This window comes from Lepisma saccharinum, chromosome 23 (assembly GCF_977018435.1).
Source record: "Lepisma saccharinum chromosome 23, izLepSacc3.1, whole genome shotgun sequence".
Classification (NCBI taxonomy): domain Eukaryota; kingdom Metazoa; phylum Arthropoda; class Insecta; order Zygentoma; family Lepismatidae; genus Lepisma; species Lepisma saccharinum.
The window spans coordinates 13,853,899-13,878,645 of record NC_139251.1 but is presented as its reverse complement, the minus strand read 5'-3'; the positions used below and the strand labels follow the sequence as shown (position 1 = coordinate 13,878,645).

Sequence of the window (24,747 nt, the reverse complement as noted above, 5' to 3'; positions counted from 1 at the left end):
CGCGAGCCCGTGTACACAGCCATTACAAACTATTACGAAATTTATGTATATAGCTATGGGGCTGTAAACTTAAGCCCCTATCACACGGAACTGGATATCTAGTTGGAATGCCCTAGTTGGCGATGAACTGACTTTCTAGGTAGAAATCATGGCCGCCTGGCTGACTGACTGGTTTTGAGGATTTGGCCATGTGAAAGATAATCTGTAAGTTCGCAAAGCAGCGTTTTTTGCCTGTGGTTTCCGAGTGCATACAGCACGAAAGGCATGTTTACAATTGAAAAAGCTAAAATATTCTTCCATACGTGTATAGTAAACGTTGTAAAGTATGTATTTTATCAGCACCATTCTTCTCTACCTAAAACTATTTAATACGAAGCGATATTCCTCTCGGTTGAATAGTTATCGTATTTTAAAAGTGTGAAGTGATACGTTGTTTACATCTCGCGCGGCCGCCATTATGGGAACGAAAGACTATCGACAAGTACGGTGTAGCAAGTACCTTGTGAAGCGAAAACTAGCAAATGGATAGCCAGTCCAGCGTCAACTAGAGCATTCCTACTGGATATCCAGTTCCGTGTGATTCAGGCTTTAATTGAACTGAACTGGAACACCAAGTACGATATATTTAATAATATAGTTTATATCCAGTAGGTTGGAAATAATGATTCCCTGGTTGAGATGTGTCTTTCATAAACAGAGGTTTGATGGTTCAAAACAACCTTGCACTTTTAATTTTTCCCAAGTGACTTTTTACACCACCTTCTTTTAACATTTTTAAGTAAGAATTTTAGGTAATGGTATATTTCCCATATACTTAGGCTACATTGGAAGGGTACAACATGCCCTAAAGTACCCACTCACCAAAAACTTTTAATTCAATCAATCAATCAATCAATCCTCGTCTATCGTTCAGTTTACCATGGCAGTGCGACATAGGCTCCGATCCATTCAGACATTACGGTGGGGGGGGGGCAAAGCGTAAAAACAGATTTCTTTCCGTTTGTGGGGGGGAGAGGGGAAACAGCAAGTTCTTCTTCTTTTTTTCTAATGAATACGAAGTAGAGTCCTAAGAATATACACACTTGAGTTAACCTTAGCAACTTTGTAATTACAATTACTAGCTCTGACAACAATAATATACCTATCAAGGTACAGGGTGGAGCATTTTCGACTACACAGTTTGAGGTTGGCAACACTGCAAAACAAATGCATTGGGAGGGCGGTTTCCTCCTGCCTCGTGTACACTACGACTTTGGATTTCAGTAGGAATGGAGCGTTAGCCTCTACAGAAACGTGTATTTTGTGTGAAGCAGTTCGTGTTGACGAAGTCAATTGTAGCGGTGCAGCGTGCATTCCGCAGGGAGTATGGTGATCAACAATGCCGTGGACGAGTTCCTAACAGGAAAACAATCAATGAATGGTGGAAACAATGGCGTGAAGTTGGAAGTGTTCAAAATAAACCACATGGGAGAAAAAGAACAGTCAGAACACCAGAGAACATGGGTCATGTGTAGCTTTCAAGACCGTCTTGCACAATGTGTTGCCTGCCAGGGACGTCATTTGCAAGATGTTATTTTCAAGAAATAATTGTGTGCACATTGTTCATGTATACATTTTCTGTAATCTAAAGGTGCGATGTTTGTTCTAGAAATGAAAAATGAAAGTAAATGTAATCTGCAAATCATCTGTCTTCATTATAAATTAGGTAGTCGAAAATGCTCCACCCTGTATATGGTGTTTCAATAAAAAGGTAACTGAAAGTATCCAAAACACACCTTGTTCAGTTACAATTTTATTAAAACACCTTGTACACTCCTGTTCACATAATGTGGCACACTTTATAGGGTTGAACAGTTGAAGAATGTGCCACTTTATCTGAACAGAAGGAAAATATCATAAATTAAAAACATAGGCTATATAATTCGTTATTTATTTTACCGTCCTAGTTCGATAATACGTAATGTTCCATCAAATTGTCATCTTACTGGTATTTCCAAAAAATACTTTAGTTCTCTGACAGGATTAGGCCACTTTAATGCCGTTTGCGAAACCATGCTCCTTGTAGTTATAATAATCCCCATCACAGACACGTACTGTACATAGAACTATATTTCGGTTTGGATCCGAGCCAAGTGTTTTACATGTGATAATAAAGATAACAATAACGTTTATAATTAATAGGTTGATGAGATCTAATAAGCCAATTAAGTTTTATATAAGAGTTTGCAAACAAAGTTACTACTCACGTTTTTGGATTTCTTCTTGAAATAGTAATGTGTGTTCCAGTTTTCGTTCCGCTCTCATCTCTGAGCTCAACAGCATCTACCCACAATTCACTGCCATGTACTGAACAAAGACGATCAATTCTCACTCCTATATTTTGTCTCTTTCGAATGCAAGTCACAGCCAGAACATTCCAAATGTTGGCGCCTCAGAAGTTCATAAGGTGAAGTAACCGATACATCAACAGACACCGACAATGGAAGTTAAAAGTAGCTTACATTCGTGTATGAAAACCTTAACCTACCTATTTTTCGATGGACTGACACTCAAAAACACGAGGACTACAGTATTCCCATGCTTCTTTCTCCATTATTGTACCTAATCATAATATACAATACGTTTTCCTTAATTAACTGTGTATTTGGAAAAATAAAAACTGAGATAGAGTAAAACGCCCATTTCAGAGCAGAATCCTGCGTAATTTCCCACAGAGTCCTCAAATAATTTATGAAATTTCCATCACGCAAATAATATTTTGTTACAAAATGAAATCGTGTTGAAAGTTATACATTGGGCCCCGTATAGGGGGAACCCAACGGAGAACTGGGGGCCATGACACCCCCCGGTTTTGGCGCCCCTGCAGTGCGAGGAATTATGATAACGTCATACAATAATAACAATTTTTTTATGATTAGGCACACACAGGAGATGTACTCGTAGAAATTGTGAGCGAAGAATGCAGGCTCGACCAGGACTCGAACCCGGGTCTCTGGCATACCGTGCCATTTCTCTAACTTTTTTTAAATTTTTTATTAAAGGAAATACACCCTACACGGAGGTATCCCCCACCATTCACACTTTTTCTCACTTTTATACTTTTCAATTTTTACAGTTTCTCAGTTTCTTATCATCTGGACAAACACAAATACCCATGCCTTACCCGGGACAAGAACCCGGAACCCCTGGCGTTGTAGCATGCTGTGCTAACCACACCGCCACGGAGGTCGACAAAACTGAGCTACCGAGCTGGCCTGGTCTCGGCTGATTTTTCGCTCTCGCTGGAATCGTTTCTGCCAGTGCTACCGCAACGGGATCTGTTGTCTTAGAAACATAGTAGACTTCGACGTTGCCTGTTCCCTCCCAGCGTAGAGATGTTAATTTTTGATGATTAGACACACACAGGAGATGTACTTGGATGTGCAGACCAGACCAGACCAGCTCGGTAGCTTAGTGGTTAGAGAAATGGCACGGTATGCCAGAGACCCGGGTTCGAGTCCTGGTCGAGCCTGCATTTTTTGCTGAAAATTTCTACGAATAATAACTATCTATCCATCGTCGGCTTGTCACCAAGGGTCCCGGGTTCAGTGGAGGCACACACTGATTTGGATTCCACTTTAAACTACGAGTTCGGTCCCGATTAGCACATCAGTGCATAAAATGGACTTGATTCTTCAAATTAATACTTAACTCACTTGAAATCAAAATGCAAAGCATTGTACTATGAAAGTTGGGGACAGGTAAATTTTTATGTGTCCGCGGTTTCAGGTATCATTTTGACAGTGAGAGCTAAATTTGTGTACCTTGTTACATAGACAACAAAATTTTTGAATACAAACAAGTCCACTTAGAGATTTTCCCTGTAGTGTCGTTAGATGTTCAACTAAGCACAAGGAGATGGTGCAAAGTGGTCTACTATTGGAAAGAGCAAAGAAAACATTTGAATGCAATGTAATAAGATGAAGGTAATGAAATATTGTATAGTTCCTATAAGCAGTCAAAATTAAGTGTAAGGGTGGTGAATTCCCAAGGCAGAGAACATCTCACCCAAACTTTTGTCTGTGAATCGTTTATATGTAGGTCAACAGCTTGAATACATGCACGCCATATTTTATCCCCTGAAAACATCAACACAGCATGTTTGTGGCACTAGCTACCCAGCAATACTTACAGCTCTTCTTCACAGAGCCTTACTTATCTAATCTATCTCAGTGTCAGAAGTGAGGGGGTGCAAGGGGATGGCATTCCCCAGCTAGCACCATTTTTGCAAATCATCCCCCAGCTCTCATTGTCATCATTCTCCCCAGCTGTCTCATTGTCACTACGTTAAACCATAGGAGCATCCCCCCCAGCTAAACCCAAGGCTCGACCAAACATCCCTCCACCTAATATTTTTCACTTCAAGCGCTGATCAATTTATCTGTAATTTTGTTATTTGGTGTCGCTTTTCTTCCACTTTTGGCTAATCTTGACAATGATGATGAGTGATTATGACATGAAATTGATGACGGGATGCTCAAATAGAATATTCAAGAACTCAAAAGTCAACCACTTAAAGTGATTGGCCACTGAACCACCTAACCTGTGCATGTGTATCTATTTTTTTATTTATCTTCTTATACATAAATGTAAATGACATAGGAATCACTCACTAGACACTGGAAATCTTTAAACTTCCGTGGCCACAGACTGTAGGTTCAGAGCAAAGATAACATGCTTCTCTTACCAAGCTTGTTGAAATTTGCAAATAGTAGTGATTACATAGTGTGCATGGATGGTAATGTGAAAATAAGAGGGAGAATTGGGTATGGGGATGAGGCTGAAGATGAGATTTCATTAAGAAACTATCTAATTCAGGCTCTCCCAGCATTGTCATACTGAGGTGTTGGTGCATTAGTATAAAGATTAGAAAGCTGCCATTGATAGGGGTATTGTTATGGTGAGATGGATGGTGGCAGATGAAGCCCAGATTTTAGGTTGAGGTGCAGTGGATGTTCATCCTGAGGCTGAGGGCTGTGAATGTTTCCCCCCAGGCAAAAGCCACCACAGATGTTGCACGTAAGGAAATAGATAAGGTTTGAGGTGTAGCAGGTCCCTTTGGGGTGGAGGGTAAATTTGCCAGTGGCAGTGAGAATCTGAAGAGTAAGGGAGGTAATGAGAATGGGACAGGCTTTGCACCTCAGGCAGGTGCATTTGTGAGAGGAAAGGTGTTGTCAGGATGGTCACCGTTGACTAATATCTTTTTGAGGTTAGGAGGAAGTGTAGTGGATCTCGAAAAAACTCTGGGTTTGACTGGAAAGTTATATGTGGTATGTGCAAACACACACACAAATACATACCCCCATTGTATATATGTTACATATTATACACATACATATTAAAGACATTTGAAAAATATATACATCTCAAATGTTTTATTTATTCCATGTTTAATTTCAATCTGCTTCAGGACTTAATTGAAGATCTAATGAGTGAATTGGGTGGAAATTTTGAAGATGTGATATTAGCTTTGATGAAAGAGCCTCAGGACTATATTGCAGAGAACATTTATCTTGCTATGAAGGTTAGTATTTAATTGTCACTTAAGCTGCATTTAATAAATACAAGGGTTGATTTTTTAGTAGTGCAACTATTTATTTTCTTGACACATAGCATACATACATGGTTCTAAGTTTTGCAGGCCTTCGATGTAGTCCCCAGTATTGCGTAGAATGTGTTGCCAGCGATGTGGAAGCCATCGCATGTCGTTGGCACTGCCTAATCTGTTGATACTATGAAGAGAACAATCTACTGCCAGAAGAATGTCTCGAACTGTTCCGTAGCGAATTCAACGAAGTGGTTCCTTCATCTTAGGGATTGCAGTCCATGCTATGCGACCTCTAGCACATTTAATTTTTAACCAGCTCCGTAAACATGGAGACTGCACTCTGCGACCGCTAGCTCACAACTGCTCTGTTCTTTCTGTCACTGCACATGGGCATAGAGTGAGAAGAGTGAATTCATTTGCTCTGAGGGAGGGTACGCATGTAACTAACCTTTGGTATAAACGACATTGCATGGCGTCGCTATTGCATAGTTGCCACTACTAAAAATCAGCCTATGTATATAAAGTGTACAATAAAGAATGCCCTAGTTTTGAACCTCTGTTATTTCATACATATTTGGCGTACAACAATGATATATATATTAAACGAAAGAGTAACACTCACAGTTTTTTTGGTTCACAAATGTTCAATGTGTGACCCTTTTGTGAAAATATATAACCAACCGCCATAAAATTCCTTTTCATATACAATCCACTTATAAACAAAATCAAATAGTAATAGAGCCCCTATCAAAATATCCCGGCACACATCCAAACGATAAGACAGCTCTTCCCACACTCTAACAAGCATGTCTGTAGTGATTGAGGTTACAGCTGTCGGAGTCGCAATTCTAGTAGATCATTTGGAAGGGGAGGTACGTATACAGCATCTTTAATAAAACCCCACAAAAAAATCACAAGGGGTCAGATCAGGTGACCTGGGAGGCCATGACAAGCAAGCCCAGTCATTCTTTCCAGTACAACCAATCCGGTGGTCAGGGACCACACCATTTAACCATTCCCGCACACAAGTGTGCCAGTGAGGGGGAGCACCATCTTGTTGCCAGATAAAGTTCTCTGGTTCTGCTGCTAGAAGTTGTGGGAACAACCATTCTTGAAGCATATCCAGGTAGGTTACCCCTGTTACAGTTTCTGCTGCGAAGAAGAACGGCCCATGCACTTGACTTCGAGACACTGCACAGAACACATTGAGTTTAGGTGAGTCTCGTTCACACTGCACGAGCTCGTGAGGATTTTTGGTCCCCCAAATATGAACATTGTGTGTGTTAACATGTCCAGAAACATGAAATGTGCATTCATCTCACCTATTCTATTACTTTGCTATGCCAGCACCACCAACCTGGAAAACGGAGAACTAATGAACACCAACAAAATTTAAAACATTCAAGTCATGAATGAACACTGTTCACATATTCTACAAGAAGTTATAACAATTTAAAACTAGGACATTCTTTTTTGTACTCCCTGTATTTTATATACAGGAAAATGCTTTACTCGGTATCTTAATATGACATCTTTTCATATTTTATGTTGGCTATAATTTCAATTGATTGATTAATTTGATTTATTTTACTTCGCCTTTTTGTGCCACTTTTGGTTAATTTGCGAAGAGATGAGTGATGATATGATGAAATTGATGGATGGACACTCACAAACATCCATGCCCAGGGCAGGATTCGAAACCGGGAAATATAATTTCAAATTTTAATGTGTATTGAATTGTGCTTTTATTACACTTTATGTTTTTTTTAAAAAAAAAACAACTTTATTGCTTGTGTCCCTTCCTTATATTTAAGGAAACATATTTATAATGAATAACCTGCCATGATTTTGAAAAAAAAAAACAGCCCATTTCAGGATCAAATCGGTATATAAAATGGTGAATAAATCCGAAAATTGAGTTAAAACTACTACTTATTCAAAAATTAAATTTTACATTATATTAGCACATTAGTAGTTATTGTATTGAAGTATTATTTAGTTTATTCCTGTGTAAAGAAGTCAATGTTTTCATTTTAACTTTGGAAGCAGAATTGATCAGCATTCTGAAATTTGCATAACTTCCAGGATAGTTGAGATTGTGAGAAGTGTTTCCAGTAAATAAACTCTAAATTTGCATGTTTAAGTATCTATTTGGCACTTTGCACTTGATTCCACATCATTTTGTGACAAATCATTGTAAGATAAATGTATCTCACACATCTCAAAACCATAAAAAAATATCATTAAAATGTATAATTTCACATTTTGAGTTTCCATTTTTGAAAAAAGACGTATACATGTCTCTACTTATAGTGTATTTTTCATAAAAAAAATGCATCCAAGCATATAAGCAGCATGTCTACTATAAATCCAGTCATATTTAAAATTGAAACAAAGTACATCTCTTAGAGTAGATAATTACACAGCTTGTTTTTATTTTCTTTTAGCTCACAATCTAATATTTGAATCACTCCAAAGAGAATTTAATGAAATAATTAAGTAAATGTTTAGACTGAAATAAGTGAATTTTAAATTATTGTCTTTTATGATTTTATCTTCAGGGGACTGGCACAGATGAAAAAACACTTATCGAGTTGCTATGTTACAGAACAAATCCTGAGATAGAGGTAATCAAATCAACTTTCAAGAAGAGTAAGTAGAAATTATTTTTGTTAATCTGGTGTAAAGACATTGAGGTTTTACATAAAAAAAAGTTATCAATGAGAAATCTTATTTATTTTTTAAAGAGGATATCAAATAACGCATTAGCCATTTTGCATTGGAATGTATTAACAATAGACAAATCTACTGAGAAATTAGATCTTATTTCTTCATCCTCTTCTACACACTCCAGGTGGAGGCACATAGTGGTTCGGATCCCACTTTAAACTGTATACCTAGTCTGGCCATAAATACGGTTACACACTATTTTGTGAATTAATTTAATATGGTTTCAGATTTTTAAATGTTCTTTTAGTATGTTACACTTACATATATTGCACACAAATAGCACCAATCAGTTTTCAAAATGTCCACTTTTTGGCATCACACAGGCTCGAAGTCTTCCTGGCCAGGCATCTATTGCAGCACGGATGGTCATGATGGGAAAGTCCGTTCCTGTTGCTACCAAGGAGTGCTTTTAACTTTCTATTAGAGGGTGCCTCTTCTTGCAGACAGTCCCCTCTAGCTCTGGACACAGTTTGTAGTCCAAGGTACTGAGATCATGGCTATCAGATGGCCAATCAAAAGTGGAGATGAAATCAAGTACACTGGTCTCCAATCACCGTCGCGTCATCCTTTCCTTATGAGCTGGGACAGAATATTTCTTGAATATCCAGGATTCATTGTGAAACATTGTTTGGTTCAACAGTGTCACGAGAGGGTCCAGGACACTTTCCACATACACTTCCGCATGGCTTTTAAGCCCTTTTCTCAAAAATGAGGCCTGGTGGAACTCTCATAGCTGACCCCCGACCAAACCATGACTGAGGAGGGCTGGTGGCATCTCTGATTTTTGGGAACTCTCTCAGAAACTTCTCGACAGTTTGAAGCATACACCCTTTCATTTTGTCAGTTAAAACTTTATTCAGTGGTGAACAATTTCTTATCAGTGAAGAGAATCCTGCAATGCCCATTGGCAACGTACCACTGCAGGAGCAGTCTCGATTTCAGTTCCCTCTGCTTCACTTGAGGCATCAGGAAATTTCCAGTACTCCAGCGGTAAGCTCCAATTTCAAGGTCTTCATTTAGTACCCCGAACATTGAGTGTTGTGAAATATTCAGCTCCTGTGCCATTCACTTGCTTCCAGATGGGATTTCGGCGGATGCGAGCTAACACTGCTTTAACAGCCACCGCTGTTCATACAGTGTGAAGTCAACCAACTCTTGGGCGATCTTTCATGCTACCAGTCTCAGTGAATCTCTGGATTGTCTGATACACAAACCTTTTGTTGATCTTCAAGGTTTTTATGGGCTGCACTGCAAAGTTTTACCCATCATGCTAACTTTTTCTCCAGCGGTGGCATGAGACTATTTCACTCAGGGTTCGGGGAAAAGTACACACATAGTCTAAAGTTAGAGAAAGTTTGATGAATGCAGCTGGATACACTTATTTAATAGGAACTGTAATAGCCCGTGTAGGATATTACACTCACTTGGGCAATATCCTGCAACACAAAGGGGGGGGGGGGGGAGAATGGTTTCTGTAAACTGGGAACAGGAACACTGATGCAGCTGCTGTCTGGAGTCGTAACCTTAGCTCCAACAAACGTCAGGAAAGTGCAGTCCTTTACTTGCACTGACTTCTGTAACTGCAGGCTTTTTACAGGGAACTGTTGACTTTTGGGGAACAAGGGCATCTATTAAGGTCACCCTCACGATAACAGTCGTACTTTATCTGACCTGTAATTTTACAGTCAAAGCTACACCCCGACCCTTGTCATATACGGCCTAATAAAGCCCAGCACCTTGCGGTGGGGTTTAAGCAGTAAACGGCAACACCTGTACTTACAATTACTGTTCCGTTTACGCCCAGCGTTAACGATAATGGGGTACACAATGGTAAACCTTATGACCGGTTGCCTAGAAACCCATCTCAATCCCCAGTTGGGGTACCGCTGGTTGATAGTGGTGGAAACCTCTCGCAGTCTTTAGCGGAGACCACACTTCTTTAGGATGCTTGGCCTCTCGCAAAGCAGAGTGCACTTTTCTTCCAGGTCAGTTTTTAAGTGAGATCTTATCGTGAGCAGACCTGAAAGCCAACTGCACTGAATCTGCTCCGTGGCCGGTTATATAGCCTCGGTTCAGAGTAGCGCCCCTAGTGCCATTCACGCAAACTGCGTGGAACCGTGCGAGAGCAGGCAATGCCATCTCTACGGCAGTAGATTGAACTACGTGGTCAAGGCAAAAAGGATAAACACATATTATAATATTAAGCATGTGCTAAACGTTAATACACAATTAATATTTTAAATTCTTTGCGACCATGCAGGTCCTTATTAACAAAATAACAGAATAATGATCAGTTAATACTGATAATCAGAATACATGGCACAATTACCAAAGCAGTTATTAACACAATTAACACTGAACAAGTGAATAAAATAACGTTGACCGTAATAACAATGTTTGCATATAACACAGAGTAAATAAATATCTTCTTCTTCTCTTCCTTTCCCTTATGCCGTTAAGCGTCGGGTACCTCGTTCTGTCCATCTCATCCACTCCGTCCAGTCTCGACTCATTCTTCTCATTTCGTTCTTAGTTTTTTCCATATTTTAATCCCATCTTTTCTATTCTATCTTCCCACGTATTTCTTGGCCTGCCTCTTCCTACTCTACCCTCAACCCTCATCTCCATCACTTGCTTGGCTTTCCTATCTTCATTCATTCTATTTACATGTCCATACCACTTCAGCTGGCGTTCCTCTACTACTTCAGTCATTGTCTTCTTTTGTTTTACCTCTTCTCTGATTCTTTCATTTCTTATTCTGTCTCTTCGAGTTTTCCCCACTGTTCTTCTGAGATATTTCATTTCTATTGCTTGAAATTTACTTAGATGTTTATCTTGGATTGCTAAGCTCTCTGTGCCATAGTAGGTTGTGGTTAGTAGGGTGATGTGTGGTCAACAAACAAACACCCAGTCGTTGTTGTAGGTTTCTGTGACCGGGTTATGCAACTCATTCTTAGCTCCTCAATTTCCTCACGATGGTGAGGCCACACAAGCCACACAGGCCAAAATCTCAGGATAAAAGTTGTTGTGCTTTGCTCTGGAGACTCGAACCTGTGTGCGTCCGGTAGCTGGAGCCCAATGCATGATGCCCTAGACTACACAATGCAGGACATTTCTATAAATAGCCTAGAGTTTAGTGCAAAATCTTGACATTTTGTTAATTTTATGAATTCCTTATACCCTGTTTTGTGAAGTAAATAATGTACGCTGTTTTATTTTCTAAGGCAAATCTCATTGCTGTCACTTCATTACATAAATTAAGAACGTGAATGCACATTTGGGTTCTTCATGGAACATTTGCAATCTTATATCAGATTGGTAGCACATTGGTTAGCAGTAGAGTTTGGTTTAACGTTGGTAGTGTTACACATTTCATGTCAGTCTATCCTAAAATTTACTACCAGTATAAAATGCCTGTGGCTACGAGAAAAGTCTGCACAGTTTCAAACATGTGCCATTTTCTTAACTCCTGAAAGAGTATGTGATGCTATTCAGTGTTTTTTTTTAATTGTGTTCTGATTTGAACTGAATAACAGACAAGGACATAAAGATATGCAAGTTTACATGATTGCAACTTATGTAATGAAAAGCAGTAAAATTGGTAATTTTGCCTGAGTATAATATATCACAATGACATTTACAATATAACATCCGCTTTATAAAATACACTAATCTTTATAAATATGTTTACAGAATACAACAAAAATCTAGAACAAGAATTAGTGAGTGAGTTAAGTGGAGATTTCCGTAGGCTTATGAGAGCTCTTTTAGCAGCTGGGAGGGAAGAAAATGTTGAAGTCGATTTTGTCCAGGCTCAGAAGGATGCGCAGGTAAATCTTTGATGATTTATTTATTGTTTCTTTGAAGTAGTAATATGTGTTATTTTTGCATCACAAAGAATAAACAATACTTGTAGAAAGTAAAGGGTGGTGCAGATGTAATGGTGCAAAATAATACTGATGATGAACTTTAATGGAACTCACATGCATATTATTAGTATTCTGGCAGAAAGTAATTACAACAATGGTTCACAATGCTGTCCTTCTATTTCAATCCACCTTTCTAACCTTTATGCACAGAGATGCACACCTTGTGACATAACTGTGGGATAATTCATGAGCAGGCACTATACCCTGTCCCAGATAACTGTGGAGCAGGGCCACGCATAGCGGCAGAGGAAGAGGAGGGAAATCGAATGGTGAAAGTGCAGCGTTGCCAACTGTACAGTCCTGACTGTACATGTATGGACGTACAGTCCAGACCTTAGTCCGTACGCTAAATGTGTCTTATCAAAATTTGCACTTGCAGTTTTATCCCTAATATTTCCCTAACAAATTCTTAAACCAAGCGTACGGACCTGGAGACAAAAATACGGTCCGTTTGCCTTGTGCATATGGTATTGTCGCTTTCAAAAGTTTGCAACGCTTACAGAGCGAAGCAGGGAAATCGGGTAACTCCAGTCGACCATTACGCAATCCCATTTCTCTTACTGTTCAATGGTGGAGTCGCCTCGCGTCACTACTTGTGCAGAGACTTGCTCTCGTTTGCCTGGTCTACAGTTAGCTGGTATAGGGTATAACAATTTCTCATCTCAGTTCTATAGCTGACCAGGGCTTTTCCAAATAAACATAATTTTTTGACAACCCAGAGTAAAAAGTCTGGAGAAATAAGATTGAGTGACTGGGTGGAGTATTAAATTTTTCTGTGCCACACGATTTGTAACTGAGGAAAATCTTTACCCAACTCTCCTCATACATTGTGTGGTAATATTTTATCTGTTTATTGATAGAGGTCAGTTAATCCCAATACTGTGGTTCGGAAGTAACCAAAAGTGGTTGGCCCAACATTTGGTTTTCACGTTGGGCCAACGTACTGAAAACTAAAGTATAGATAGGTTTGTTCTGATGTACAGGGTGTTCCAAAATGAATATCGGGGTTTTAATTAAGTGTATATTCTATTACATATACAATACAGAAATGAAACATACCTAAAAAGAATGGGTAACTCAAACCGTTTTTTTGTCACAAGTTACACATGTTCAATGTGGGATCTCCTTGTGACATAGCACACATCTAGTCTGTAGGCAATTTCTTCCCACACTCAAGCTAGCATGTCTGGTGTAACAGACTCCACAGCTGCATCAATCCTGCGTCGCAATTCAGGGAGGTCGGCAGGTAGCGGTGGCACGTATACACTATCCTTTTCATACCACCACAAAAGGAAATCACAGGGGGTGAGGTCGGGAGAACTTGGGGGCCATTGCAGAAGAGCCACGTCATCCTCACAATGACGACCGATCCATCGTTAGGGAAAAACAGAATTCAACCAATTCCGTACTTCACGATGAAAGTGAGGGGTCGAGCCGTCTTGTTGCCAGATGATGGTTCCCTTTTTGCTCACGATCCAGTTAAGGGTAGAACCATTGCTGGAGCATGTCCAAATAAGCAGTACCAGTGATAGTGTTTTCCACAAAGAGAAAGGTCCATACACTTGTTATTTGGATAGAGCACAAAATACATTCACTTTTGTTGAATCCCTCATCTGCTGCACTGTTTGGTGTGGATTTTCAGAACCCAAATACGCACTTATGCGTATTCACTCGTCCACTAAGATGAAATGAGGCTGCATCACTAAAGATCATACGTGTAAGAAAATCATTTTCCATGTCCAGCACATTTTCGCAGAAGTTGGCACGGGTCACATTATCTTCAGGCTTTAGGGCCTGTAACAGATGTAGACGGTACGGCCTCATGTGCAGTCTCTTTCGTAACACCCTCCAAACAGTCGTGAACGGCATTTACAGTTCTCGACTCGCCCACCTTACAGATTTCCTGGGACTCCGACCGAAACTTGCTCTGACCTGTTCCACTTGCTCATCTGGTAGACGTGGTCTTCCGGAGCTCTTCCCTTTGCACAGGCATCCCGTATTCTTAAATTGCTTTTAATCTTCGGATGTTGTTATCCGATGGGGGATCACATCCATATTCCCGCCGTAAAGCACGTTGCACTCCAATTGCGAATTCCAAGACACAGAAGGCTTTACGCTCAGGAGTCATCTCCATCTTTACTACTAGCGCCGTGCTGCGGCGGAGTTACGAAACATCACCTGCGAAGTAGAAACAAAAACTGTTTGAGTTACCTTTCCTTTTAAGGTATGGTTCATTTCTGTAATGTATATGTAATAGAAGATACACTTCATTGAAACCCCGATATTCATTTTGGAACACACTGTGTATATATAATTTATTGTGAGACCAAATGTAAACAATAGTACAAATTATTTGTGAAAATAAAAAAATACACACCAATTTCTCATTCATATGGTATCTTTGTTTTCAAGGTATCTTCAAGTGGTAGCACAAAAAAAAAAAACACTTTCTATAGTTTCCTTAGTTTTCCACCTTTCATGGAATTTAATGTGCACATAACCACCTCCACAAAAATATCTGTAAGAATGTTCTTGTTCTGATACAGAAACAGACAAATCATAAGCAATTCCCAGCACAGATATATCTTTCATCTATGGCAGCTGACAAGGAACTTGCAAGTTACGAATAGCTTCTACTTTCATTAAAAAATATATTTCCAATATGTGCTGAGACTGAAATATTTGAAAAGAAACACTGTTACATGTAACTTATTTTACAGTTTAGAATTTACAGCATACTCTTGAAAGTTGTTTTTAAAACTGATTTTGACTCACTTTTCCATGGTTGGGTAAATGATGGCAACCACCGTCAATTTGCCAACCAACGTAAAAACAATCGATCCCACATAAAAACTGATGTTGGCCCAATGGTTGTGCTTGCTTGGGGAGTAAGGTTTTCCAATAGAGGTACATTCAAATATTGGAGTTAAAACCAATAACTGGATCTGGTCCTTAATAAAGAAAAAGGTTAGCTGAATTCACATGAACTCCATTGAGTATTTGAAAGGACAATTTATTTGTGCCTTCAGAATGATAACTCCTGAAATGCTGATGTGGCAAGCCAATGAACATGGCAGTGAATCCAGCTGTGCACCAAGAATGATGGTTAACATACTGAGAAGTTATACCATTGAGAGTTCCACTGACATTAATCTTACAGATATTCTTGTCCTACTTCACTCTTTAATGTACCTTGTTCAGTTCAATACAGTTTCTCCATGATTACCGCATTTTCTTTTACTACAATAAATAACAATAATAATAAAAATATCAAGATTCGATCGTGACTTTTGGCCGAACATATAATGTGTTTAAAACAAAGGAAATGTACAGAAAGAAAAAGTTTGGGGGGGAGGGTTCATAACTTTCTTGCATCACATTTGAATAATTTTAATTTTTAAAATCTAAAGAACAGAAGATAATTAAAACTGTTCCATTATAAAACAACTGAAGCAATCATACAATATTTTTATTATTTTTCTAATAATCGCAATGTACAAACTGTATGGAAGATACTGTATTATGTGCCATTGGTATGCATATTTACAAATATTTTAATCTATATTTCATATTATCAGGTTTTGGTGGATGCTGGAGTAGGTGTGAAATATGGTACAGATGAAGCAGTGTTCATTTCTTTGCTGAATGTCCGAAGTTATCCACAACTTAGGGAAACATTCGATGCCTACAAACAAATATCAGGAAAGGACATAGAAGAAAGTATAGACTCTGAATTCTCTGGAGGTTTAAGAGATGGTCTTTTGGCTCTTGGTATGTGTATTATACTTTTTCCCCAAACATGGAAATAATACAGTATTATTTTTCTTATACAGAGTGTTTCAGAATTAATTGAGGGGTTACAAAAATTTATTGCAAGTAAACTATTGAACTTAAGTTAATTAAAGCAATCCAGAATGGTTGAGGAACACAAGACAGTTTGTGCATGTATGTTTTGTTAAGCTGAGAGTTCATATCCCTGCTGCTAGGTGACACTCAAGTCACCCACATCACTCAACAGTGTTTTGTTCAACGTTTGGTCCCCAAGATCACCGGACCTTACACGGTGTGACTCAGTGGCGAAGCGTGGTCTTAAGAAGAAGGCAAGCAATGCAATACTCCGAAAGGAGAAAAGGGAGGGGGGGGGGGTAAATAAATTATACAGCCCGTTGCCCCAGTTTCTCTAGTAAGAAAGGGCATTTGAAATAATAATAATAATATATCCCCAACTCCTCTCTCAACCGCCATGCTGCTAAGTTCAAAATTCTTGGTCATGTTATTGATTTAATAAAATACTTGGCTATTACTTACAGCTTCCCGTACACATTTTGAAATATCCATGTTTGTTTTGGTAAATTCACAACACACCAAATAAAAGAGAACACTCACTTCAATGACTCATTCTTCCCACACAAATGGAAAATATTCCAAAAAGCTCCGAAACTAACAGAAAAGTGATACCAAACTTGTTGTAAAAAATAATGTTCATGGGAGAGTAAAAGAACTGACTTGAATCTTAAAATTAATTAAGCTTTGGAATAATAGGTCATTAGAACAGGAAGAACATGCACTGGTTCTTCTTTTTAATAATGTATTATATTAATAAAAATAATATTTCGAATTGGATAACATTTATGACTTCCAAGTTTTTGCTACTTGCAAGTCTCAGAAGAGAGTTTCATTGCTTTTTTTACATACATTTTATCAAAAAAACATCAGTTTATTGTTAGTTTGAAAACTCACGATAAATATCATGTAAATTATTTGGTAGCATTGTAATTTGAGATCAGAGAGGTGTGAAGTGGACAACAGCTAGCTGTTCTACAGTGCTCTCCAGTGCCAGGGACACCATGTTTGTCTTAACCCCTGAATGTCGACATTATTGACATGTTCTACAAATGCTTTAAAGTTTGTCTACATGGATTTTGGAACAGTTATAATAATTTATTTCAATAATTTTGTCTTTATAATAAAGCAAATATTCATCTTCGAGATATATCACTTATATGCTTTCTGCTAGTAGTGTCTGCTTTCTGCTTGGCTCGGCTGTTTTCTAGAAGCCGAAAAGCTCCAAAAAGCAGAGCTTTTATTAGTGGTTTGGGGATATATGATACTTGAGGAGCGTTCGTTTCCCACGCAGTGGTTGCAAGCAGAGAAGTTGCTGCTTGCCAAAGGGCTGCTGAGAGAGTTTGCTGCCGTAAAATTTTGTGAATTCGGGTCGGATAGAAACTAAATAATGCAACCAACATTAAGTACATTAAATAATATTTTAATAGTGCAAGCAGTGCTTGTACTATATCTTAGCCACTGGTGTGACTGGGGCTTCATCATAGACAGGGTATTCGTCCCACTGATGCCGGCAGGCCCATGTTGATGCGAGTGTGGCAAGAAGAAGACTATCTTGTCAATGTGTGTCGTGTTACCTGTGGTGCACACATTGAACATTTGTAGGTGTAAAAGAACTGTTTGCATTTATTGTTCGTTCTGGACTGGTTTCATTAACGTACATTCAATACTTTACTTGCAACAATTTTTTGTAACCCCTCAAATTATTTCTGAAACATGTATGCAAGATTCTCCTTAATTTAATAGTATGTGGTTGTGCTATATCAGGCGAATGTATTTTCTTCTTGCATTTGATTAGTATAGGCCATGTAATGTCAGTCTTCCATACGTTAATGTGAGAAAAGAAGACCAGAAATGTCACATGAAAATCATAAATTAGAAAAATTTTCTACATCATGAATGCATTAACCGCAAGCTTATAAATTATGAAATTAGCATTTCACAACATTTGAAACAGGGTCATTGACAACCAAGCATTACTCCAAGCTCTTCAACAGAAACCGGCTACCAGCATATGCAGATTGTTTACAGAGTTTAGATCTTCACAAGATGCTATTGTTTGCCATCTACACTGGCTTGGTTTTCAGAGCAGAAGACCTTGAGAAGCAACCCATGAACACATGTACCAAAGGAAAGTGACTTGTCAGTTGTACAAAATCCATACAACAACCAGTTTTGACTGAAAACCAGGGGCTGCAGTCTGGTTAGGTGCTAGAACCAGTGTTTCAACAGAGCAGGTTCCAATACAAGATCCTGCTGCGCATCTGGGAAAAAGTTGAAGGTTCAGTGCATTGAGTGCTGGTTTCAGGCTGCAAGACCTTGCATGGCGACCTCTATGCTCAGCACAAGTAACCGAAAGTTGGCTTTTTCGTACCATGGCAGTGCTCCAGTGCACAATTCCACAGTGGACCAGGCTTAATTAGTGAAAAAGGAGGGAATTGAGGTTCTGTCAGACTCAAAGTAGAGCTCTAATCACAAGCCATCACATTTTCAACTTCTCCTGCCACTAATCTACTTTCTGCAAGGATGGTGCTTCAATTCAATGGAGGAAGTCGAGAAAGGGGTCCTAGAGTTTTTGGCATCCAAACTGGCCAAGTGAGGAATCAGCAATTGACAGAAAGAGGAGTAAAACCAGAACTAGTGATGACCTTACTCTTTGTATGCATTGTGTTAATAAAAGTTAGGTTCATAATTGAATCACCCTATATATAATAATTAGCGTAACCTGAATTCATAAGTACAACATACATGTTATCATATTTTAGGTTTATATAAAATGTTAGGTAACTATCAACCAGGAAAACTATGTAGTAACATGATCAATAAATATCTTACAAATTCCAACAAAACTGTGGGAAAATTCTCATTTTATCTGAAAATTTAGATGGCCCAGGTTACAGATAAAACTGCCCCTGCCCAGGAGATTTAAAATTAAAATTGAATGGACAAAAGTAGTACTTGCAGCAAAATGTCTATTGTTTCTGTGTCTTACTGTGTGTGTGTGTGTTGGGGGTGAGAGAGAGCGAGAGAGAGAGAAAAAGAGGGAAAGTGAGAGTGAGATAACAAGGAGAGAGAGAAATTGGGTTAACATAACCTCAGGGCTAGATTGAAGGTCATTTCATGCCCTAGTGCTAGTTCAATAATGGTCGGTAAGAATTCTCAGTTTTGACCATTAATGTGAAAAAATGTATGTGCAAGAAAAATTTTAAATCGTTGATGTCCTCAACACATACTTATTTTGCTTAGTGATGCATCCAGGCCTGCTTAACATGTGTATATTTCACAGCTTCAGAATTCTCTATGACTAGAGGCACATATTTTTGGTAAATAAAAAAAGCAAAATTTCGGTACCAAAACAGAGTCAATTTTGGGTTCAAAAGCGGTAAATAAAATGAAATTTCGGTGTTATAGTGGTGAAAAAGTGCCATATAAAATGACATTTTGGTTTTAAAAAATGTGAATATAATCCCAAATTTGATTTAAAAACTGCACTATTACACAAAATAAACATATCCCTTCTAATAGCACATTAAATCATTACCAGAATATTAAGTTTATTCTTGTATGAAGGACTCCATTTTTGCTTCTCAAATATTTACAGCAGAATTACTCAATTTTCCGTGAATTGCATAACTCACAGGATACTTCAGACTTCGGAAAGTGTCGCGTCAGTATATAAACGGTAAATTTCGTGTTTAAGAGTCTATTTCGCAGTTTGCAGTTCATTTCGCATCACTTCGTGACAAAACAGGGTAGGAAAATGCATCTCGCACCTTTCAGAAACATGAAAAATTAACATTAGAATGTGATATTTCACATTTCGTGTTTTCATCAAAAACTAAATATGCATGCCTCTATCTATGACTAACCTCAGACCATGTGACGAAAACAGAGTTGAATCAGAAAGCACACATCTAAATTGATTTTCTTCATTCTTGAGCAGTATCAAATTATGCTGTTACTTACTGTAAGCTTCATTATTTTTTTCAGTAAGGGCTGTGAAAGATCCAATGGCATTCTATGCCCAGAGGCTGAGGGAGGCTATGAAAGGTTCAGGTACCCAGGACCAAGTTCTCATCAGAATTCTAGTTTCTCGGTCAGAGGTAATGGATTTTACATTTACACCGATGCATGCATACTTGTTAAGTATTATACAGGGTGTCCCTAAAGTCCCATTATTATTATAATCAAACATAAATCTGAAGCCACATAACACATAGCAGTGCAGTTTATTTGCAAAGTGTTCTACAGCTCAAAACTTTTTTTTTTTGTAATTTGTGTTCTAGGATCATTTTTCTTAATGGAGAATTGATTACATGAAAAATTTACTGTGATATGCTTGAACAGTACCTACTCCCCATTATTTTCCAACAAGATGGAACATCCACTCATTGGTCTCATGTTGTTCGGACCAATAGCATGGACCCCAAAATCCACTGATATCACACCCTTGGATTTTTTCTTTGGGAGTACGTCAAGGATTGTGTACACCAAACCCGTTCCAGATCTTGTTACACTTCACAGAAGAATCATTGCAGCTGTGCAAAAAGTTGATGCTGATGTGCTGCAGTGAGTATCTCACCTTGACATCCTGAGTGCAACCAGAAGGGCACACGTTGAGGTGCACTGACGTGAAGAAATAAAGAAAAAAAAAATTGCAAAAAAACTGCACTGCTCTATGTCATGTGGGTCATATTATGTTTGATTGTAATGGTAATGTGACTTTAGGGACACCCTGTATTTCTATACATATTGGATTTCATCATATTGTGCAGTAAACATGGTTGGTATATCCTGATAAATGCAGTTTTCTATTTCCATGCTACTTTCTTCTAAGAACTTGTGATGGTTCACTGCCTACTTTACCTGCGATTGATGGCATGTTGAAATCTGGTGTTATTTTGCTACTTTTCTTCCCTGCTCGGCAACACCCCTACTGAAAATTCTGTCTACTGCTTTCAGTAGATCAAGAGGTGTTTTGTAACACTTACTGTTTTCAGTAGCTGAACTATATTGCTAAAGTTTTCCACTGTTTTTGGTAATCCAACTCTGAATACTGTCTTACGTATCTATAATGTACTTTTCATGTTTTCAGTGATATAATTGTATAACTAACATCAATCGCTGCCAGGAAAGCTTCAAGAATTACATATTTTATTGTGTTCAGTATATTTCAGGGGGGCCTCTTAGTGTTTCAAGTTTTTTCAGTATCAGCGAAGTCAGAATGTAGACCTATCTAACACTTGCAATGCTCAGTTAGTGTGGTTAAGTTGCTTGCCTTAACTTAAAAATTAAACACATATTTCCAATTGAGGAACATATGTAAAAAGTACTAAATGAACATATTTGGAATATTTCGCGGTGCCCTGTAAGCCATCCACGGCACCTCAGGGTGCTGCAGCACACGCTTTGAGAACCACTGGTATATTGCTATCTTAAATCCTTCCTTACTTTTGAGACACACTTTACTTAGATATAAAGTAGGCACTTATAACCTGTACACCCAGAATTTTGTAGTAATAAGTAGGGAACGGATTTTAAGGTGCAGCACCTTTCCAAAAATATAGCTGTTTTCATACCGATCGTTTGAGATTTATATTTCAGGACACAAAATCAAGTAAATTGAACACACTTTGTTGCACCTTTTCATGAGATTAGCACATTTATCCCCTTTTTACCCCTCTTTGATCTTCAACGGTAAACATCAAGAAACTCTGTGAAAGCAATGATGATTTTAAATTGCCTGATGATATTTGGGATTCATAATTTTTAAAAAATGTGATCAAAATTTTTATCTCAAATAAAAATAAAACAGACTGCTTGTTACACAGTTAAGTTGCTATATTACAACAATGTAACATTGACAACATCCATTGTTGTATAACTGATACTGTTTTATTAAAAAAATAACCATTGTTATAACTGTATCTTTTAACAAACTAAAAATAAATGTCTGATGAAAGAAGCACGTTCTCCTGAAACGTCACAACAAAAAATGTATTTTTATGCTTACCCCTCTTTGATGCTTCAGCACCTTTTTTGTCCTCTTCTTCCATGCTTTTTTAAAAAAATGGACAGAAAAATAAATGATTTTCACTCTTCTTGAGCAACTACATAAAATCCTATAATATAATCATTGCAGCCCCAATAGTTCCCTAGCAAAACCCGCGAGAGAAAACACAAACTTCAACAAAACCTATTCGGCAGAACCACCGTTCTCTACGCGGTCCGTGCGCATTATATACAGAAGGCGCAGAAAAAGAGAGCATTGAATAAGGCATTTCATCAGCATCTTTTTGAAAACATTTTCAGAACCTTTTTTTCCCTTTCCCCACCATAATTTTGCACCTTAAAATCCCTTCCCTAGTAATAAGGTATAAATATTCCTATTCATAACTTTTCTGCTATAAATATCACGTTTACAATTGCAGATTGACCTGGGAGACATCAAGGAACGCTACAAACAACTGCACAACACTGAACTGGGAGATGCCGTAGCAGACGACACAGCAGGCGATTATCGTAAAGTTCTACTGAAGATTCTGAATCGCTGACTGATATTTCTTTTCTGCTAACTCTTTTCGTGTGTCTTTCCAACCTCAGGAACTTTCTGTGCCTACTTGGGATTTTTTTATAAATACACAAGGTGTGAACATTTTTGTGTGTGTGAGAATTGAAATAATATATATTTTTGGCTTTGCACCAAACCAGAATTGTGCTTTTAAATGTGAGCCCTTGAATAAAGTTTGGAGAAACTACTTGTTATTTGATCAGTAAATACCTTCTACCATTTAGGACAATGGTTGGTTAGTAGTGATTGTAACAGCTTTTCTTGAGGAATTCCCACACATCGTATTTTGAATATCCACACAGAAGTACAAGCAAAGACCACAAGAAACTTAATCTATGAACCAACATTATAGCCCCTCTCTAAATCGCCTTCTTAGCTTGTGTTTAGAAAAATTAAAGAAATCAAATTCAAGTGCACAGTGGTGTCTGGTGGTTCGAGTCTATAGGTGTGCATCTCAACTTTATTTATTTATTACAGACGTCTACAAAAAAATAAGTTGCCAAGGATTTTTGAACGAATTTAGGATATTTTGGTTGTGCTGAATCTAAAATGAACATTAGTTTTGCCAAGTTGGCTCTAGTTCCTGAGATATTTGGTATCCTCTGATTTTAAGTTTCTCTCAATAAGAGCTGTAGGTGATGACATGCAATACGACTTGCTTTTTATTTTAGACTACAAAAATGTTTCTTTAGTCCATCCATTGCATAGAATACATTTATTAAATGTTAGTTTTTCTTTGTTTGTTTCATTTTCGTTGTATTTTCTATTGTTGCGAGGAATGAGACATGCGTTCTTCACGAAGAGGATGCATAAATGATCCTGCTACATCTGTGGTTAACATTCTCTGCATAAACAAAGAAAAAAACATCACTCACTTTGTAAAGAAAGCATATTTTGCATAGTTTGGAATGCAGGTTGGAGACTAAGATGAGTCTTGGGTTCCCCATAAAGTTTGCAAAACCTGTATTTAATGTTTACGACAGCGAAAAAAATGGATAAAGGAAAATCTGAACTTTGGCGTGCCTATGGTGTGGAGGGAGACGAAGACTCACCATCAGGACTGTTATTTCTGTATTGTGAATATGAAGGGCTTCAATCATCACAAGAAACATAAATGGGAATATTCTGATTTGGAATTAGTGTCACTATCTGCACTTCCTTGCGAAGACATTCCTACCAGTGTTTGCCACATTTCCTGATCTCCTATTGTCAGATGTTGAAGAAGCGCAGGGCTTGGCATGCAACACAGATGGCCATGGTACTCGTAGTAGTGGAAGTAAATATGAAGGAAGCATTTCAACAGCTTGCCAAAGAAGAACAGAATGATCAATTGGTGCTTCTGTGCCAGACTGTTGCTGGAGTCTCCAACGTGATTGTTCTGGTACCCTACACACAAGAAAATCTCCAAAACGACATTTTTCTCAGCATTAAGCATTCTTAGCGATAAGATTTCATGCCTTTCTTGTGTTTTTAACGGGACAACCACTTCTCAAAAACTAGAGCCAATGTACTAAAACTGATGTCATATTCGAAGTCAGAATGGCAAAGTTACCCTAAAATGACTCAAATTTCATTGGCAATAAAAAGTGTGTTTACCAGTGTTATGCATAGATTTACACTGGAAAAAGGCAAAGGGCTTTTAACACATTGAAGTCATGTTCAAATACCTTCGGAGTTGACCAAGAAATCATATTTAAATTCCGTAGTGCGGCAATTTGGAGTGCAAAAATAAATTAATTAAAATAAATTGCCTACATAAAAGTTGAAAATGTTAAGTTTTCTAAGTTTTCCATGAAAACCAAACATCGGATCAAAGGCTTGAAATGTGAAAATATATTAGATTTATTGGCTCAGAACTGTGTAATAATCCAAATTTTTTTCTGAAAATTACCTCTGGTTTGGGATGTGCAGAAAACGAGTTTCAAAGGAATATTAGCATTGAACACCAGATTCCACGAAAAATCGAGTTTTGATCCTAGTGTCGAAATAACAGATTATATGCATTTTGAGAGGCTAAATATGCATAAAAACTCGAAAATGACTTATAAATTTAATTGGTTACTAAACTGGAGAAAATGCGAAATTTT

At 38.1% G+C, this 24,747-nt stretch overlaps 1 protein-coding gene across 1 annotated transcript in view; it reads left to right on the top strand.

Annotated features, from left to right (window-relative positions):
* Positions 1 to 22,884, top strand: part of LOC146005246 (annexin-B12-like) — a 76,647-nt gene extending 53,763 nt beyond the window's left edge. Inside the window, exons 3-8 of the mRNA XM_083144336.1 lie at positions 5,450 to 5,563; positions 8,149 to 8,239; positions 12,011 to 12,147; positions 15,825 to 16,017; positions 20,080 to 20,192; positions 22,521 to 22,884. Coding sequence (XP_083000462.1) covers positions 5,450 to 5,563; positions 8,149 to 8,239; positions 12,011 to 12,147; positions 15,825 to 16,017; positions 20,080 to 20,192; positions 22,521 to 22,643 — 771 coding nt within the window. The 3' untranslated portion in view covers positions 22,644 to 22,884. The remainder of the gene's footprint in view (positions 1 to 5,449; positions 5,564 to 8,148; positions 8,240 to 12,010; positions 12,148 to 15,824; positions 16,018 to 20,079; positions 20,193 to 22,520) is intronic.
* The last annotated feature ends 1,863 nt before the right edge of the window (positions 22,885 to 24,747 follow it).